Source organism: Rattus norvegicus, chromosome 2 (assembly GCF_021556685.1).
Source record: "Rattus norvegicus strain SHRSP/BbbUtx chromosome 2, alternate assembly SHRSP_T2T, whole genome shotgun sequence".
Lineage (NCBI taxonomy): Eukaryota > Metazoa > Chordata > Mammalia > Rodentia > Muridae > Rattus > Rattus norvegicus.
The window spans coordinates 88003356-88020367 of record NC_141535.1 but is presented as its reverse complement, the minus strand read 5'-3'; the positions used below and the strand labels follow the sequence as shown (position 1 = coordinate 88020367).

At 39.4% G+C, this 17012-nt stretch overlaps 2 protein-coding genes across 8 annotated transcripts in view; one reads left to right on the top strand and one right to left on the bottom strand.

The window, feature by feature from the left end:
* E2f5 (E2F transcription factor 5) overlaps positions 1–975 on the top strand; it is a 15554-nt gene extending 14579 nt beyond the window's left edge. For both annotated transcript variants that reach the window (NM_001398639.1, XM_087614487.1), the window contains 1 exon segment: positions 272–975. In NM_001398639.1, the coding sequence (NP_001385568.1) occupies positions 272–381 (110 nt within the window). In that variant the 3' untranslated portion in view covers positions 382–975.
* On the bottom strand, positions 954–17012 carry Rbis (ribosomal biogenesis factor). Of its 6 annotated transcripts, none has more exons than XM_087630498.1 (4): positions 16804–17012; positions 5335–5451; positions 1611–1727; positions 954–1078 (listed from the first exon to the last, which is right to left on the bottom strand). In XM_087630498.1, the coding sequence occupies exons 2-4, from the start codon at positions 5446–5448 to the stop codon at positions 1016–1018; spliced, it is 294 nt and encodes a 97-aa protein (XP_087486624.1). In that variant the 5' UTR covers positions 5449–5451; positions 16804–17012; the 3' UTR covers positions 954–1015. The 6 variants fall into 6 exon arrangements, with proteins under 6 accessions (XP_087486624.1, XP_087486640.1, XP_087486631.1 ...); XM_087630514.1 differs by lacking the exon at positions 16804–17012 and adding an exon at positions 11126–11230; XM_087630505.1 differs by lacking the exon at positions 16804–17012 and adding an exon at positions 6597–6984.

Here is a 17012-nt window from a genome sequence, read left to right as displayed (position 1 = left end):
CGAATGTGTCACAATTAGCAGTTTTGTATGTACTCTCACCATAGACAATTTCATGCTGCCCACCTGAATCACTGAACTATGCCTAAAATTAGCCAGGGTGCTTTTTGAAATCTATAAAATAATTATTATAAATTAACTATCTGTAGCATACTGTTTAATAATTTCTCTAGGCTTTTGTACAAATTTTTGAACTAAGCTGTGAGAAATTGTTAATCATCATAATTCATATGTAGAAACTAACTCTAATAATGAAACTCTTTTTCCTTTGCAGTGTTTCCTCTCTTACGGCTGTCTCCTACCCCAGCAGATGACTACAACTTTAATTTAGATGATAATGAAGGAGTTTGTGATCTGTTTGATGTTCAGATACTAAATTATTAGATTCCACGGAAACTTGGGACTGTTATCTACCTCTAACTGTAACATTTTAGAATTCTTAATAACCTAAGTATTTAAAATTATGAATGTAACACCTTTTTAGTTCACTGACTCTAAAGTGTTTTCCTAACATTTTACTTTTACTTCACAAAACTTGAAAGGGCTCTGACTGCTTCAGGGGGGGATAATTAACTGTCCACCAGCATGCCCCTCCAGTGATTACACTCAGTTTCATTCAGTGCTGAATTCTGTAGCTTCTTCTTAGAGGACAGTTACAGCAGGCTTCAGTTCATCATAACAAAACATTGTCCAAAAGATCACTTACTTGTCTTATGTTTTTACTGCCGCAAAGCTGTTTCTATGTATCCTTCAAACAGACATTCACTGCCATATATAAAGTGAAGGATATCACTGTTGAGTGAACAGATTTTGTGAAGTGCCTTCTGTTTTAGCACTTTAAGTCTATCAGTTTGTTGATTCTGACATTCCACTTTCCTAGAGTATAGGAAAGATCTGTTTATGTAGTTTGTTTTTAAAATGTGCCAATGCCTGTACATTAACAAGATTTAAAGAAATAAAGTTGTATGAAACATTGAATTTATTGGTCTTTGGGGAAATGTGATACACTGTCACTGTATTACAACTGAGCCATTAGTCGTGTCGCTTCATCAACGTTAGCTGGTTCTTTTTCGTGGTGCTTCTGAAGAATCAAAAGGAAGGAAGGAAGTAAAAAACAAAACACCCAAGTAGCAGATCAAATCTCCCTGAATACAAACTGTTACCTAGTTTAATACCTCTAGTTTACTTGTTTACATTTGGAAATACAATATATTCCATATTTAGACTTAATGTTTGAATATGACTTGAATGTACCACATAGAACAAAATGCTAAGTAAAAATTACTATACTGGAATTCGAGTAGAATCATTGTATATAGTGTAAACATTAGAATGAAGCAATTGTTTTTCATTGTATCAAGAGTAAACATCAGAATAAATAGATGTTTTCTTAGACTGAGACCTTGAAGAAAGTTTTGTGGCAAACTTTTCTGTGGCTGTTGGAGATTCAGTCTACAGAGGCTATATATCTCCTTGCTTCCAAAGCAAGGCCATAATTCATCCTCTAATGACCCTCTTTGATTGTAGCATGTGACCCAGCAAAAGGACAACTTATACTTCAATAGTAATAGTCTTCAATGCATCAGTCAGGAAAGCAACTAATTTCTACTTACCAGCTCTTTCTGCACAGACTTAAGAGAAAGGCTTTTTGAAAAGTTTGCAAGTTCTTTCTGTATATTTACAAAAGCTCTGTTCATTCTGTTGACTTTTTCATGATTCATAATGTTTATCTGTTAAAAAAAATCAACCATAGTCTCATAACTATGAAAGATATAAGGTTCTCATCTTTTTATCTTGTTAAGCATAAAAAAGTTAAGTACTGGACTACCTAGATGACTTAGTAAGTAAAGGCATTTGCTGTGCAAGCTAGGCCACCTGAGTTTGATCCTCTCAACTAAGATACACCCTTCTCCTACGCATGTCATGCATGTGGCACAGACAGACGGACACACAAAGGTTTTTTTAATTTATTATATATATATAAGTACACTGTAGCCATCTTCAGACACACCAGAAGAGGGCATCAGATCTCATTACAGATGGTTGTGAGCCACCATGTGGTTGCTGGGAACTGAACTCAGGACCTCTGGAAGAGCAGACAGTGCTCTTAACCACAGAGCCATCTCCAGCCCACAAAAATGTTTTTTGAAAAACCATAAATTCTTTAATAAACTGATAATTCACACTAAAACTACAGTTGAAAGTTTGGATTTTTAATAACCATGTAGATTTACCTCATACTTAAGATTTTAAATATATAAATAGATTAAAATATATGATCTGGGATTAGAAAGATGGTCCAGGGGAACCAAGTTCAGTTTTCAGTAACCACATTGTTGTGGCTCATAAATTGTGGCTCATAACTATCTCTAACTCATCTCTACCGGATCTGATACCCTCTTCTGGATCTGCAGGCCCACACAGAAGTGACATGTGACACACATTAAGGAAAGACTAATTTTTTTTAATGTGACCAGTCCTGGCTATGGTGGTTAACTCTCATAAGGAACTTGGATCAAATGCTTTTAATCCCTTCAAACACTAAACTCTTAAGCCCTCTTCTGAACCACATTCTCTAGATGGGTGCCCCAGTAGCCCTCTTGAATCTAAGCATGGAGAAGAAATAGTGCATTAAACACTGCTACCACTTTCTCCTTAAAAGCCTTTGGTTCCTTTTGTATCACCATCCTCATGAGATAACCAATACTCCTCCCTGACTACTGTCACCCAGAAACACACTTATTTGCTGCTTTGTGAAAATTTCAAACATTGATTCTGACCACTATATATCACTGCTTAGTGAGTTCACAAAGCTATTCTAATGGATTGTTCATCTCAAGGTCCTGAGCTGTGGGGCCTTTTTTACATTCGACTCTACCCTCTGTTCCTATGAGACCTTTAACTTTCAGTTTACTTGTTCTAGTCACAATAGGCATTCACTCAAAAACTTTCCAATCCTCACAGTTTACCTTCTTTCTTCACTCGCATGGATTTAATCACTTCATTATAGTCATTTCTTTTATCTCTTGACATTTTCTTGGTAACCTGACTAAAAACAGTTGAACTATTCTGAGTTCAGATATTAAGCTAACTAAAGTCAAAACTGGCTGACTGGCTTCACTAAATTCATTATCACAAATTTTAATCTATCATTTACATCAAGTCTAAAAAAGCTACTTTCTAAAATATGAACTCTAGGCTACCTACTTAGACCCTTCCTCTGATCCTATCAGCTTATGTAAAAGTTCTAGTATATCATCGTTCAACAAAGTAATCTTCCTTAAAAAGACTACATTCTTTCCTCACTTGGAGTGATGAATGTTCTTAGTAGAAGATGCTATTCCCAGGATTCCCCAGCTCTGTTGAATTAACTCATCTTCACTCTACAAAGACAACCCTGTGGAAAACTCCACACTTACCATTCCATCCAGTTTTTACTTCCTCTATAGTTAAGTTACAAATCTCCTTTAATAACTATATCCCAGTTCTTTAGAGAAACAAAAATCTAGCTTTTTTGGTTTTACAGGTTTTTGGGAGTTGGGGGAGGGATAGTGTTTAAGATAGGTTTTCTCTGTGTTAAACAGCCCTGGCTGATCTGAAACTCACTTTGCAGAACAAGCTGGCCTTAAACTCACAGAGATGTGCCTGTTTTTGCCTCCCGAGTACTGAGATTAAAGGTGTGTGCCATCACTGCCTGACTAAAAGTGAGTTTTTAATGGACTGTTGTTAGAACTATTACATCCTAGAAAGCTGATTATTTAAACTAAGAAACATTGTAAAAGTATGATCTACTTAATAATGAAAAATTTTCTCATATATTTTGAAGTATAAAGACTTATAAGTTTTATGTTTATGTCCACCATGTACATAAAGGGTGCCACAGAGGCCAGACAAGGGTATCAGATCCCTAAAACTGGAGTTATAGTCAATTGTAAACCATAGTCCTCTACAAAAGGCAATAAATGTCCTTAATGCTAGGCCATCTCTCAAGCATGTATTTTGAAGAATTAAAAAAAAAATGTATTTCAACCAAATTCATTTTACAGGCTTTTAAATTCCAATCTACTAGCTACCAAGCTGCTGGCTTACATTGTAGATCTTTACTATTCAGAGTGAACTAGTAAGAACTGTCCTCCATTCTGTCTTAATAGTGATGTCTATAGTCTCATACACCTTAGTAGGCAATGTGTAGGACCTCATATATGTGCAGTTGTGGGACGAGGTGGTTTTACCCTCCCTCCTAAATTTGTAATTTTTTATTTATTTATTTATCTATTTTTGGTGTTTCTACTAGAAATTTTTTTTTCATCTTTATTACATTGGGTATTTATTTACATATCGATTGTTATTCCCTTTCCCCGTTTCCGGGTCAATATCCCCCCTAACCCCCCCTCTCCTTCTATATGGGTGTTCCCCTCCCCATCCTCCACCCATTACCGCCCTCCCCCCAACAGTCACGTTCACTGGGGGTTCAGTCTTAGCAGGACCAAGGGCTTCCCCTTCCACTGGTGCTCTTACTAGGCTATTCATTGCTACCTATGAGGTTGGAGCCCAGGGTCAGTCCATGTATAGTCTTTGGGTAATGGCTTAGTCCCTGGAAGCTCTGGTTGCTTGGCATTGTTGTTCATATGGGGTCTCAAGCCCCTTCAAGCTCTTTCAGTCCTTTCTCTGATTCCTTCAACGGGATCCTGTTCTCAGTTCAGTGGTTTGCTGCTGGCATTCGCCTATGTATTTGCTGTATTCTGGCTGTATCTCTTGGGAGAGATCTACATCCAGTTCCTGTCAGCCTGCACTTCTTTGCTTCATCCATCTTGTCTAATTGGGTGGCTGTATATGTATGGGCCACTTGTGGGGCAGGCTCTGAATGGGCGTTCCTTCTGCCTCTGTTCTAAACTCTGCCTCCCTATTCCCTCCCAAGGGTATTCTTCTTCCCCTTTTAAAGAAGGAGTAAAGCATCTGCATTTTGGTCATCCTTCTTTCATGTGTTCTGTGTATCTAGGGTAATTCCAGCATTTGGGCTAATATCCACTTATCAATGAATGCATACCATGTGTGTTTTTCTGTGATTGGGTTACCTCACTCAGGATGATATTTTCCAGTTCTATCCATTTGCCTATGAATTTCATAAAGTCATTGTTTTTGATAGCTGAATAATATTCCATTGTGTAGATATACCACACTAAATTTGTATTTTAAAAAGGAGGCTATTTACCTTAATATTTTTAAAAAGTCTTGCCTAGTAAGAAAGGCTACGAACTTCTGGGTTAAGTAACAAAATGCCATTGCTAGTTTACATTTTGCTTGTAAACAATCACATCAGAATGCTTAAATACTCACCTTCTTAAGATTAGTAGTAACTGGTTTTGCCTTGTTTTTAGCCTTCAAAGGTTTGTGGCTGGCTATATGAAATACATTCCTGGACTTCTGCCCTTTTAGTTTGTTCTTGGCCATTGTCTAGAAAAAGAAAGGGGTTCAGTTAAACTGCTTATATTTTGAACCACAAGTCAATTTAAAATTTTAAAGTCCATCTTAGTTCTGATTATTTTAAAAGTTGTTACAAACATCCTGTCTTTCACTCCTAGACATTTTGCCAGGTTTTCAGATATGAGGCACACATATCTCAAACGTTCCTGCATCCCTAGCACCAGGTCTGAGACTCCTAGTCCTTGATTGAACTTGATATCGATCACACACACACAAGCAAGCTTTTGTGTTAAAGACCATTATCCCCATCTTACAAATTTAAAAAGCGATGCAAAAATTTAAAGCCATACAAGTTAGACTAGAGGTCATTATGTTATATTGCCTCTCTCATGAACAAAAAACTGCTAATTTTCTGCTTTTGTGATTAGATCTTAAACAAAATCATGCCAGGCAACTTAAGTCCATTATCTTCACTTCCAGTGTATGGTTTTGGCTGCTTTTCTGCTGCAACTCTGGCCCACAAACTGTTTATTTAGCTTTCTCTTTACTAAAAGATTCCCTAGTTTTTGCACATGTCAACTACACACAGTGGCAACTTTTATTAAGTATGAAATTGTAAAGAAATTAAAAACATCAATGGTTGTCATAACGTACACAGGGCAATATGCCTTGGTCTATTATGTCCTTGGTACTCTTGACTCTGGCCTGAAATCTGCCATATCTTCCCTTCCCATTTTGCTCAGACTATATCTTGGCTGCACACACAAGGAATATGCATATACAATGACTATACAATGCCATGCATGACAGGTAACCTAGCATGTTTTATGATTTAATTAAACTATGCATATACAATATGCATATATATCCCCATATATACAATATATATATACATTTTATATATTTTATGTATATAGAAACAACTCACTTTTGAGCTCTAACAGTAATTATATTTTTCTGCTTAGAAATAAACAGTAGAAAAATACATTACAGGAGTAAAAAGAAATAACTAAAAAGCCATTCAACCTATGTTATCTAACACCTCCCCCCACCCCCGTCTACCCTGTCATCCAGTATTCACTAATTATTTACTAAGCCTGAAGTAATAAAGAATGGGTGTGTAAGTACACACAACCAGATTTTACATGCAGAAAGATTATCAACATGACGCGTACAAAGTTAATAATGTTACAGACTCGAATGACGAGCGACGCTAGTAAATGGAAACACAGAAAGGTTCCAGAAAATCAACAGCCTAACTGAAGCCAGGTTCAGGGAAAACAGTCTGCTACTTTAAAATTCTGATGAAGGCACACCCTGCCAAGGGGTGGCCGCAAGGTTTCGGGCCTGGGCACCCAGGTAGTTCCATCGCCCACGAGAAGTCGATAGAGAACTAAAAGTTGGGAGAACAGAGCCTTCGGAGCAGTCGCAGCCAGTAGTCCCACCACTCTCTGCCTGGGCCCCAAACATTTCACCATAGCGCTCCGAAAAACACCATTAGCTGCTCACCAAAGTTCACGAGACTGCACGTTCACAGTGATGCCATCCACAAGCTCAAGACACAGGAAGTTCCGGGAAGAGGAGCCAATCAAGTGAGCTCTTTCCAGCCGTAATCCCACCTACCGCAGGGCCCCCGGAGCTGGGTCACGCCCCCAGTTCTTTCAGCCCCGCCCTTCACAATAGGTCCTCAGAGCGGAGCCCCGCCTTTTCGCCTTGGCCCCGCCCACTCTGAAGGAGCCGTCCTCAAAGGGGAGGAGGAATCAACTCAGCGGAGATTCGCTTACTAGCGCCCCCTCGATGTTTTCCACAGGTTTAAGCTGGTACTTGGGAAGAAGCCTCCCACATGTTCCACCCACCGCCTCGCTTGCATCTAGCGCCTTTGACCAAGTGGTCGTCGTTTGACCCACGAAAGGCGAGAAAGACTCTCGCCAAAGCCTTCTCACCAGAGAAGTCTGACCTTCCGGCCTCAGATGCTTGGTGTCACCTGTCCAAGCCGCGGGTCCTGCGGTGTCCAGGAGGTGGCGCTACGACCGCGGGCGGCGTTCATACACTAAAGAAAAAGTTCACATCCTTTTCACCTTATTCCAAGAAACTTTCCTACAGCACATCAGATGTACATAAATCATTCATAATAGAGTGTGTTTGTGTTTGCATACATATGCAAAATAAAGAACGTTTGAGACAATTCGGACGAAGCCCCCTTCACCTTTGCAACTCTGCACATTTCCGTTAGGGTGTTTCAGAAAAATCTATAAACATTTTCCAAGAGGTTATTCAGGTAGCTGTTTCCACATGTTTCTACTTATTTCGTAGACATCACAGGGAAACAAGTTTTAAATAAATGAAGTGTTCTCATTTATATGTAATCTTGTATCTTAGAAGCATTCTTCCTGCTGTTTGCTCCATACCAAAGTAATGCAATCATACTACCCACTTCTGCAAGCAAGGTCCCACTGAGGCCAGGGCTTAAGCCACTTCCAGCAGTCCACCACAACTGGCATCTTCTCAAGTCCTGCTTCCACTAAATCAGTCCTTCATCTCCTTATAGAAAGGTCAACTTTTAAAATGAATCATATACTTGTCACAGAATAAATTCTGGAAGGAAATGTAATTTCTTGTTAACACACATTTTGTTTTCTTTTGAAAGGTCCACTCCAGTTGAAGGGGTTTGCAACCTCATAGGAAGAACATCATCAACCAACCAGATCCCCCAGAGTTTCCAAGGCACTAAACCACTAACCAAAGAGTACACATGGAGAGACCCATATCTCCAGCCACATATGTAGCAGAGAACGGTATTGTCTGGCATCAATAAAATAGAAGCCTTTGGTCCTGTGAAGGTTAGTTCCCCAGTGTAGGGGAATGCCAGGGTGTTGAGGTGGGAGTGGGTGGGTGGGAGTAGCAACATCTTCATAAAAACAGGGGGAGTGGGGAGGGGGAAAGGGGATAACTTTTGAAATGTGAATACATAAAATATCCAATAAAAATTTTAAAAAAGAAAGGTCCACTCCTTTTCCCTCCCCAGGGGTGTTGTTCTTTGCTTTGGTTTTCAAGACTGAGTATCTCTGTGTAGTCCTGGCTGTCCTCCAGCTATCTCTGTATACCAAGCTGGCCTTCAACTCACAGAGATCCACCTATCTCTGCCTTCCTATTGCTGGGGGGAAGTTCTAAAACATAGTAATAATAAATACCTATGAATCTCATGTCATATGCCCTTGGATTAGATCCCCTTACCCCAAGCAAGGCAAAAAATGAACGTACAAGTCTACCTTGTAAGGGTGTCAAAGTGATGCCACAAGTAACCAAACCTATAGAAAAACATTAAATTATTTGCAAAACCAGAGGTACAAATACTGATGCAAATGAGAGGGCCATAATTACATTCCTTAAATGTGAAGTTATTGACATGTTTGTAGAAAACAAAGCAATTGCATATGAAAAGTATGCCATTATACTCTTAAAATCTGTAGACTGTAACTTTTACTTTAAAATGGTGACATAAGGCTACATATACCAAGGACAAAACACAGTTGTACAGGTAAAAAGAGAGGCATTATACAAGGCAAGGAGACATCAGTTTCTGGGTTCACTTCTATCAGCTAATAAGGCAAACTAGAAAAAAGTTAATTTCCCCCTGCCTCCTATGTAGATGGCTGTTGCCCACTTCAGACATTATTTGCTCAGCACCCTTTCTGGGTAACCACTTTTATCCCATTAAATGGTTTTTGTCAGACCTAGAAGGACTTTAATTAAGTCCTTCTCTAGGGACTTTCCAACTGGAGCTAATGGGGATGCTGCTGCTGCTTGGGCTTAGTAGTATCTCAAAAGAATAAGTGAAACTAGGGCTTCAAGCCACCATCTCATACACCAACTGGGAAGAACACAAAGAGAAAACAACTGACTTTTGAAATATGGCCTGGCAGTATGACTGGTTTAAATATTGTAACCAGAAAATTCCAATATCTTTTGATTCCTTTGGTTCAGTGATAGCTGGAAGAACAATCCTCAATTATTAGAGATAAAAGATCAGGCATTCGTTGAACATTTTTTTAACCAGAATAGGATGTTATTATGATAAAGATAAGGAGCAAGTTAACTCAAATGCCATTTTTTCCCTGCGAACTAGATGATCTATTAAGTCTAGGAAAAAATGTTTGGTGAGTTTTTAAAGTCTTTAAAAACATTTGCAAAGATCGTATTACCGCTATCTATTGTTAACCTAGGCTGGATCAAACTTTCAGGCTTACTTACTTGTCCTCCCCAGTTGCTAGGACATATTACCTCACCTGGCTATCCTGAAATTTTTCTAGCAGCCTTGAAGGTGGCTAAAATTATACATGCCATACATATCTATTTTAGCTGTTTGTCTCATTGCTTCAACAAAATACCTGACAAATGTAGCTCAAGGAAGGAGTAGTTTTGGCTTGCAGTTCAGTGTGGTGGGAAGTAATCACAGCAGAGCCTGAAAGTATCCACAGTCAGGAAGCAGAGGGAAGACTGCAGCCACTCAGTCCCTTTCCTCTTTTTATACAACCTGAGTCCAGGCCAGGGAATGGAATTTTCTGTATTCACGGTGGGCCTTCACTCTCAAATAACCAGATCTAAAGCAGCCTTCACAGGCACGCCCAGAGGTTCATTTTCATGGTGACTCTAAATCTTATCAAGTCGGCAAGACGGACCATCACATCTTTCAAAAACCTTAGTTCTCCTGCTGAGACTTCCAATGGCTTCCTTCATGTAAGTCCATTCTGAAGCAACGATCTTAAAAGCGTCTCAAGGGTTAAACAAAGATAGTAAGGCAAAAGAGACAACACACATTAAAACCACCGGTCACCAAAGTCATAGCTGTTAAGGAGCAAAACCAACCTTGTATTGATGATACTCTGAAATCAGCCCATTAATCTATTTAGCCTCATTCTCCTGATTGGTTTTATTCTTCTAAAATAGTCTGAACACTCTTAGGGTTTCCATTGCTGTGAACAGACACCATGGCCAAGGCAAATCTTACAAAGGACAACATTTAATCGGGACTATCTTACATTATCATCATGGCAAGAAGCATGACAGCAGGCATGGTGCTTAGAGGAGCTAAGAGTTCATCTTCATCATCGAAAGGAAGCCAGGAGCAGACTGTCTCTTCTGAACTAGATGGAGCTTCAAACCCCACCCCCATGGTAATACACTTTCTCCAACAAGGCCACACCGACTCCAAAAAGGCCGTACCTCCTAATAGTGCTATTCCCTGGGCAAGAATATATAAACTACCACACCCAAGCTCTGTGAAACCTAAAATGAATGTAAAACACATTTATTCTCTTCAAGAGGTCACCGTAATCTAGATTATAAGTGCACAAGAATAATGATTCTTAGTAATGTCTGCAAATACTATAATAAATACACAAAAGTATGCCACTTATGAAAGAAATAATTCTAAAGTCTAGAAACGTATTTGTTGGGGCTCAGGAGTTGCTCCAAACTATATGAACACTGATCTCAATCAGACAGGGATAGTTTATTGAGCATTCATCCCAGGAATGATCGATTAGAGCTGCAGATCAGAATTGAGAACTGACTGTGTCCCCTAGCCAGAATATTACAGAACTTTCAAGCATAAAATCCACAAACATCTGTGCCAAGTTATTCCACTAATCAGAATTTAGAGATAGGGGACTTCCTTAGGAAAACATATTTGTTATATACTTACCTTCTTCCCATTGGTTAGATTATTCAACGGTGGTGGAATGACTTGCCTTGCCTAGTAGTCAGGTCTTAACTTGCCAACCAGGATACCAGTTACTCATGTCTTGTTCTGACAAGTACAATGTCAATTTCCACAGAGATCTCAGGAACTTAAAACTTTTGACCCATATGCAAAATGGAAGTTTTATTCCAAATGCCTTCTTATATTGGCGTTCCCCTCTTATGCTGGGGTCTATCCCAGGGGTAGCTTATAAAGTCAGAAGCCATAAAAGCTCATACATATGTGCAGAAAGTGCTGATGGAAGGTTGCTTTAGGTCCAGCCTTATCGTGGATAACTAAACAAGGTAGTTCTAAGTGACCTCTGCTATCAATGGTTTACAACACCAAATCAAAGAACATAACAGAATATGTAATCAACTTGGGCATAAGAAAGTTTCTTGGTAACAGTAGTAACAGCATATGAGGAAGTTTCCTTGTAACAGTAATAACATCATAAAATGGCTGGGTGGACATGTAACAGTAACCAGGCCTGAGATTATCTTTTAAAAAAAAATCTACAAACTACAGCAAGAAGACTAGGTCTAAACCAGTGTTCACTTTATTTTAAAGATTTATTTTATGTATATGAGTACATTGCAGCTGTCATCAGACACGCCAGAAGAGGACATCAGATCCCATTATAGATAGTTATGGGCTACCATGTGCTTGTTGGAATTGAACTTAGGACCTCTGGAAGAGCAGTTAAGTGTTCTTAACCACTGAGCCGTCTCTCCAGCCCCAGTGTTCACTTTTATACAGCCCACACACCAAAAATAATTTTGCATTTTGAAAAGAAGAATGAATGTGAGAACAACATACTCTAATGAGTGTTCTATTAAATGTATGTGTTGGTAGCTAGTTTTTATTGACACACAAACAAGCTGTTGTACTATTGTCTGCTTTCATTGCCCAATGACAGTGCTCGGTGAGGAATTTCAGCGGGACCACAGAGCATAGAGAGCCTAAACTATCTTCTGCCTGACCCTTTACCAACTTTAAAGCTAAATCTTCTGTCCACTACAATGGTAGAGGATGAACAGCCAAGAAAAATTGGTGGAATTATTTGGAATTTGCACTTAAAGCTATAGACAATCTCAAAGAAGTAAAAGAATGTTTCAACACAAAATTTCACAAATTCGATCACCTTGCCATTGATGATTAAGGATGATGCTCATGTTCTTGCCTAAAAATAAGAGATCTCAGATCCATTGAAGACAATTTTTTAGAGAGTGATGTAAAACTGGGAAAGACGACAACTTCCCTGGAAACTGAAAAAAAAATGGCAAGGTGTTGCTAAGGACCTTGTGAGAAAGTTTAAGGTCTCCTGCCACTCACTGCTCTTGCCTTAGGGGCAGTAGCCTACAATGTCTACACTAGTTATGTCACAGAGGGGTGTATCCTCCTGTCTTCAACTGGATTAGAAGATGCTGAGTTAGTACCATCCTTCTATTGTCTACACTCCTTTGCGACTAAAAACATTGTTCTCTATCAATTTGTATATTCGTTGTCTTGTTTATGTCAGTATGGGATTGTGGGTTCCTGTCTTAACCATCTTATGATTAGAATTTTTTATAGTAACTATTTTAATATTCATATAGTAACTACTTTAATGCTCCATTCAGGTCTTTAAGCAGGCATTCAGCTAACTGTCATGTGCCCTCACCTGCATTGTTTGACAACCGCTTTCTTTCTAGTGTAACAATATATTGTAGACTCATCTGGCATCTGTGCTTTCCCAACCCTAAAACCAATCAAAAAATCATCAGATCTTACTATAAAAACCTATATTCAACAAAATTTGAAAATCTTCAGGAAATGGACAATTTCCTAGACAGATACGAGGTATCGAAGTTAAATCAGGAACAGATAAACCAGTTAAACAATCCCATAACTCCTAAGGAAATAGAAGCAGTCATTAAAGGTCTCCCAACCAAAAAGAGCCCAGGTCCAGACGGGTTTAGTGCAGAATTCTATCAAACCTTCATAGAAGACCTCAGACCAATATTATCCAAACTATTCCACAAAATTGAAACAGATGGAGCCCTACCGAATTCCTTCTACGAAGCCACAATTACTCTTATACCTAAACCACACAAAGACACAACAAAGAAAGAGAACTTCAGACCAATTTCCCTTATGAATATCGACGCAAAAATACTCAATAAAATTCTGGCAAACCGAATTCAAGAGCACATCAAAACAATCATCCACCATGATCAAGTAGGCTTCATCCCAGGCATGCAGGGATGGTTTAATATACGGAAAACCATCAACGTGATCCATTATATAAACAAACTGAAAGAACAGAACCACATGATCATTTCATTAGATGCTGAGAAAGCATTTGACAAAATTCAACACCCCTTCATGATAAAAGTCCTGGAAAGAATAGGTATTCAAGGCCCATACCTAAACATAGTAAAAGCCATATACAGCAAACCAGTTGCTAACATTAAACTAAATGGAGAGAAACTTGAAGCAATCCCACTACAATCAGGGACTAGACAAGGCTGCCCACTCTCTCCCTACTTATTCAATATAGTTCTTGAAATTCTAGCCAGAGCAATCAGACAACAAAAGGAGATCAAAGGGATACAGATCGGAAAAGAAGAGGTCAAAATATCACTATTTGCAGATGACATGATAGTATATTTAAGTGATCCCAAAAGTTCCACCAGAGAACTACTAAAGCTGATAAACAACTTCAGCAAAGTGGCTGGGTATAAAATTAACTCAAATAAATCAGTTGCCTTCCTCTATACAAAAGAGAAACAAGCCGAGAAAGAAATTAGGGAAACGACACCCTTCATAATAGACCCAAATAATATAAAGTACCTCGGTGTGACTTTAACCAAGCAAGTAAAAGATCTGTACAATAAGAACTTCAAGACACTGAGGAAAGAAATTGAAGAAGACCTCAGAAGATGGAAAGATCTCCCATGCTCATGGATTGGCAGGATTAATATGGTAAAAATGGCCATTTTACCAAAAGCAATCTACAGATTCAATGCAATCCCCATCAAAATACCAATCCAATTCTTCAAAGAGTTAGACAGAACAATTTGCAAATTCATCTGGAATAACAAAAAACCCAGGATAGCTAAAGCTATCCTCAACAATAAAAGGACTTCAGGGGGAATCACTATCCCTGAACTCAAGCAGTATTACAGAGCAATAGTGATAAAAACTGCATGGTATTGGTACAGAGACAGACAGATAGACCAATGGAATAGAATTGAAGACCCAGAAATGAACCCACACACCTATGGTCACTTGATTTTTGACAAAGGAGCCAAAACCATCCAATGGAAAAAAGATAGCATTTTCAGCAAATGGTGCTGGTTCAACTGGAGGGCAACATGTAGAAGAATGCAGATCGATCCATCCTTATCACCCTGTACAAAGCTTAAGTCCAAGTGGATCAAGGACCTCCACATCAAACCAGACACACTCAAACTAATAGAAGAAAAACTAGGGAAGCATCTGGAACACATGGGCACTGGAAAAAATTTCCTGAACAAAACACCAATGGCTTATGCTCTAAGATCAAGAATCGACAAATGGGATCTCATAAAACTGCAAAGCTTCTGTAAGGCAAAGGACACTGTGGTTAGGACAAAACGGCAACCAACAGATTGGGAAAAGATCTTTACCAATCCTACAACAGATAGAGGCCTTATTTCCAAAATATACAAAGAACTCAAGAAGTTAGACCGCAGGGAAACAAATAACCCTATTAAAAAATGGGGTTCAGAGCTAAACAAAGAATTCACAGCTGAGGAATGCCGAATGGCTGAGAAACACCTAAAGAAATGTTCAACATCTTTAGTCATAAGGGAAATGCAAATCAAAACAACCCTGAGATTTCACCTCACACCAGTGCGATTGGCTAAGATCAAAAACTCAGGTGACAGCAGATGCTGGCGAGGATGTGGAGAAAGAGGAACACTCCTCCATTGTTGGTGGGATTGCAGACTGGTAAAACCATTCTGGAAATCAGTCTGGAGGTTCCTCAGAAAATTGGACATTGAACTGCCTGAGGATCCAGCTATACCTCTCTTGGGCATATACCCAAAAGATGCCTCAACATATAAAAGAGACACGTGCTCCACTATGTTCATCGCAGCCTTTTTTATAATAGCCAGAAAATGGAAAGAACCCAGATGCCCTTCAACAGAGGAATGGATACAGAAAATGTGGTACATCTACACAATGGAATATTACTCAGCTATCAAAAACAACGAGTTTATGAAATTCGTAGGCAAATGGTTGGAACTGGAAAATATCATCCTGAGTGAGCTAACCCAATCACAGAAAGACATACATGGTATGCACTCATTGATAAGTGGCTATTAGCCCAAATGCTTGAATTACCCTAGATCCCTAGAACAAACGAAACTCAAGACGGATGATCAAAATGTGAATGCTTCACTCCTTCTTTAAATGAGGAAAAAGAATACCCTTGGCAGGGAAGGGAGAGGCAAAGATTAAAACAGAGACTGAAGGAACACCCATTCAGAGCCTGCCCCACATGTGGCCCATACATATACAGCCACCCAATTAGACAAGATGGATGAAGCAAAGAAGTGCAGACCGACAGGAGCCGGATGTAGATCGCTCCTGAGAGACACAGCCAGAATACAGCAAATATAGAAGCGAATGCCAGCAGCAAACCACTGAACTGAGAATAGGTCCCCTATTGAAGGAATCAGAGAAAGAACTGGAAGAGCTTGAAGGGGCTCGAGACCCCAAAAGTACAACAATGCCAAGCAACCAGAGCTTCCAGGGACTAAGCCACTACCTAAAGACTATACATGGACTGACCCTGGACTCTGACCCCATAGGTAGCAATGAATATCCTAGTAAGAGCACCAGTGGAAGGGGAAGCCCTGGGTCCTGCTAAGACTGAACCCCCAGTGAACTAGTCTATGGGGGGAGGGCGGCAATGGGGGGAGGGTTGGGAGGGGAACACCCATAAGGAAGGGGAGGGGGGAGGGGGATGTTTGCCCGGAAACCGGGAAAGGGAGTAACACTCGAAATGTATATAAGAAATACTCAAGTTAATAAAAAAAAAAGAATTTTTTATAGTAACTATTTTAATATTCATATAGTAACTACTTTAATGCTCCATTCAGGTCTTTAAGCAGGCATTCAGCTAACTGTCATGTGCCCTCACCTGCATTGTTTGACAACCGCTTTCTTTCTAGTGTAACAATATATTGTAGACTCATCTGGCATCTGTGCTTTCCCAACCCTAAAACCAATCAGGTGTCTGTGAAGCCCTGGCTTCCTTTAGCTAAGAATATGTAGAAACCAAGACTTGGGGCGTGATGCTTTATGTCTCAGTGGACAGAGCTGGCCAATATATGCCTTGTGTGCATATCACTTGTCTGTTACACTTTTCTACAAACACAACTCAGCAACTGTCTGTGCTACTATATGTTCAAAGCACCAGTCATGCTAACCCCTACAGTTCAGTTGGATGCTGTAAAGTTTTAGCTTTCTAACCTATTATTAATTCTACCCGATACTTCCGTCTTCCTCTGGTAAGGAGCTTGGTTTCCATTATCGTGCATTTAGCTTATTGTCCTTAACTGTCACCATTTAGTTCCTTTAGGTACTCCAGGCAGGTACCTCCTCACCTGTATTAGGCTCCTAACAGCCTCCTGGGCTTCTGTCACCAATGAAGATGATTTCCACACCTCGCTCAGACTAACTTGTCCTGGACTGTTGCCATCTTTTTCTCTTCTTAATCTAAGGGTTGTTAGGAGGTAAGTAAAATATTAAGGCCTAGGTAGCATTTACCTTGCTAGCCTGCCATTACAAGGAAACTTTCTCATATGTATCTGCT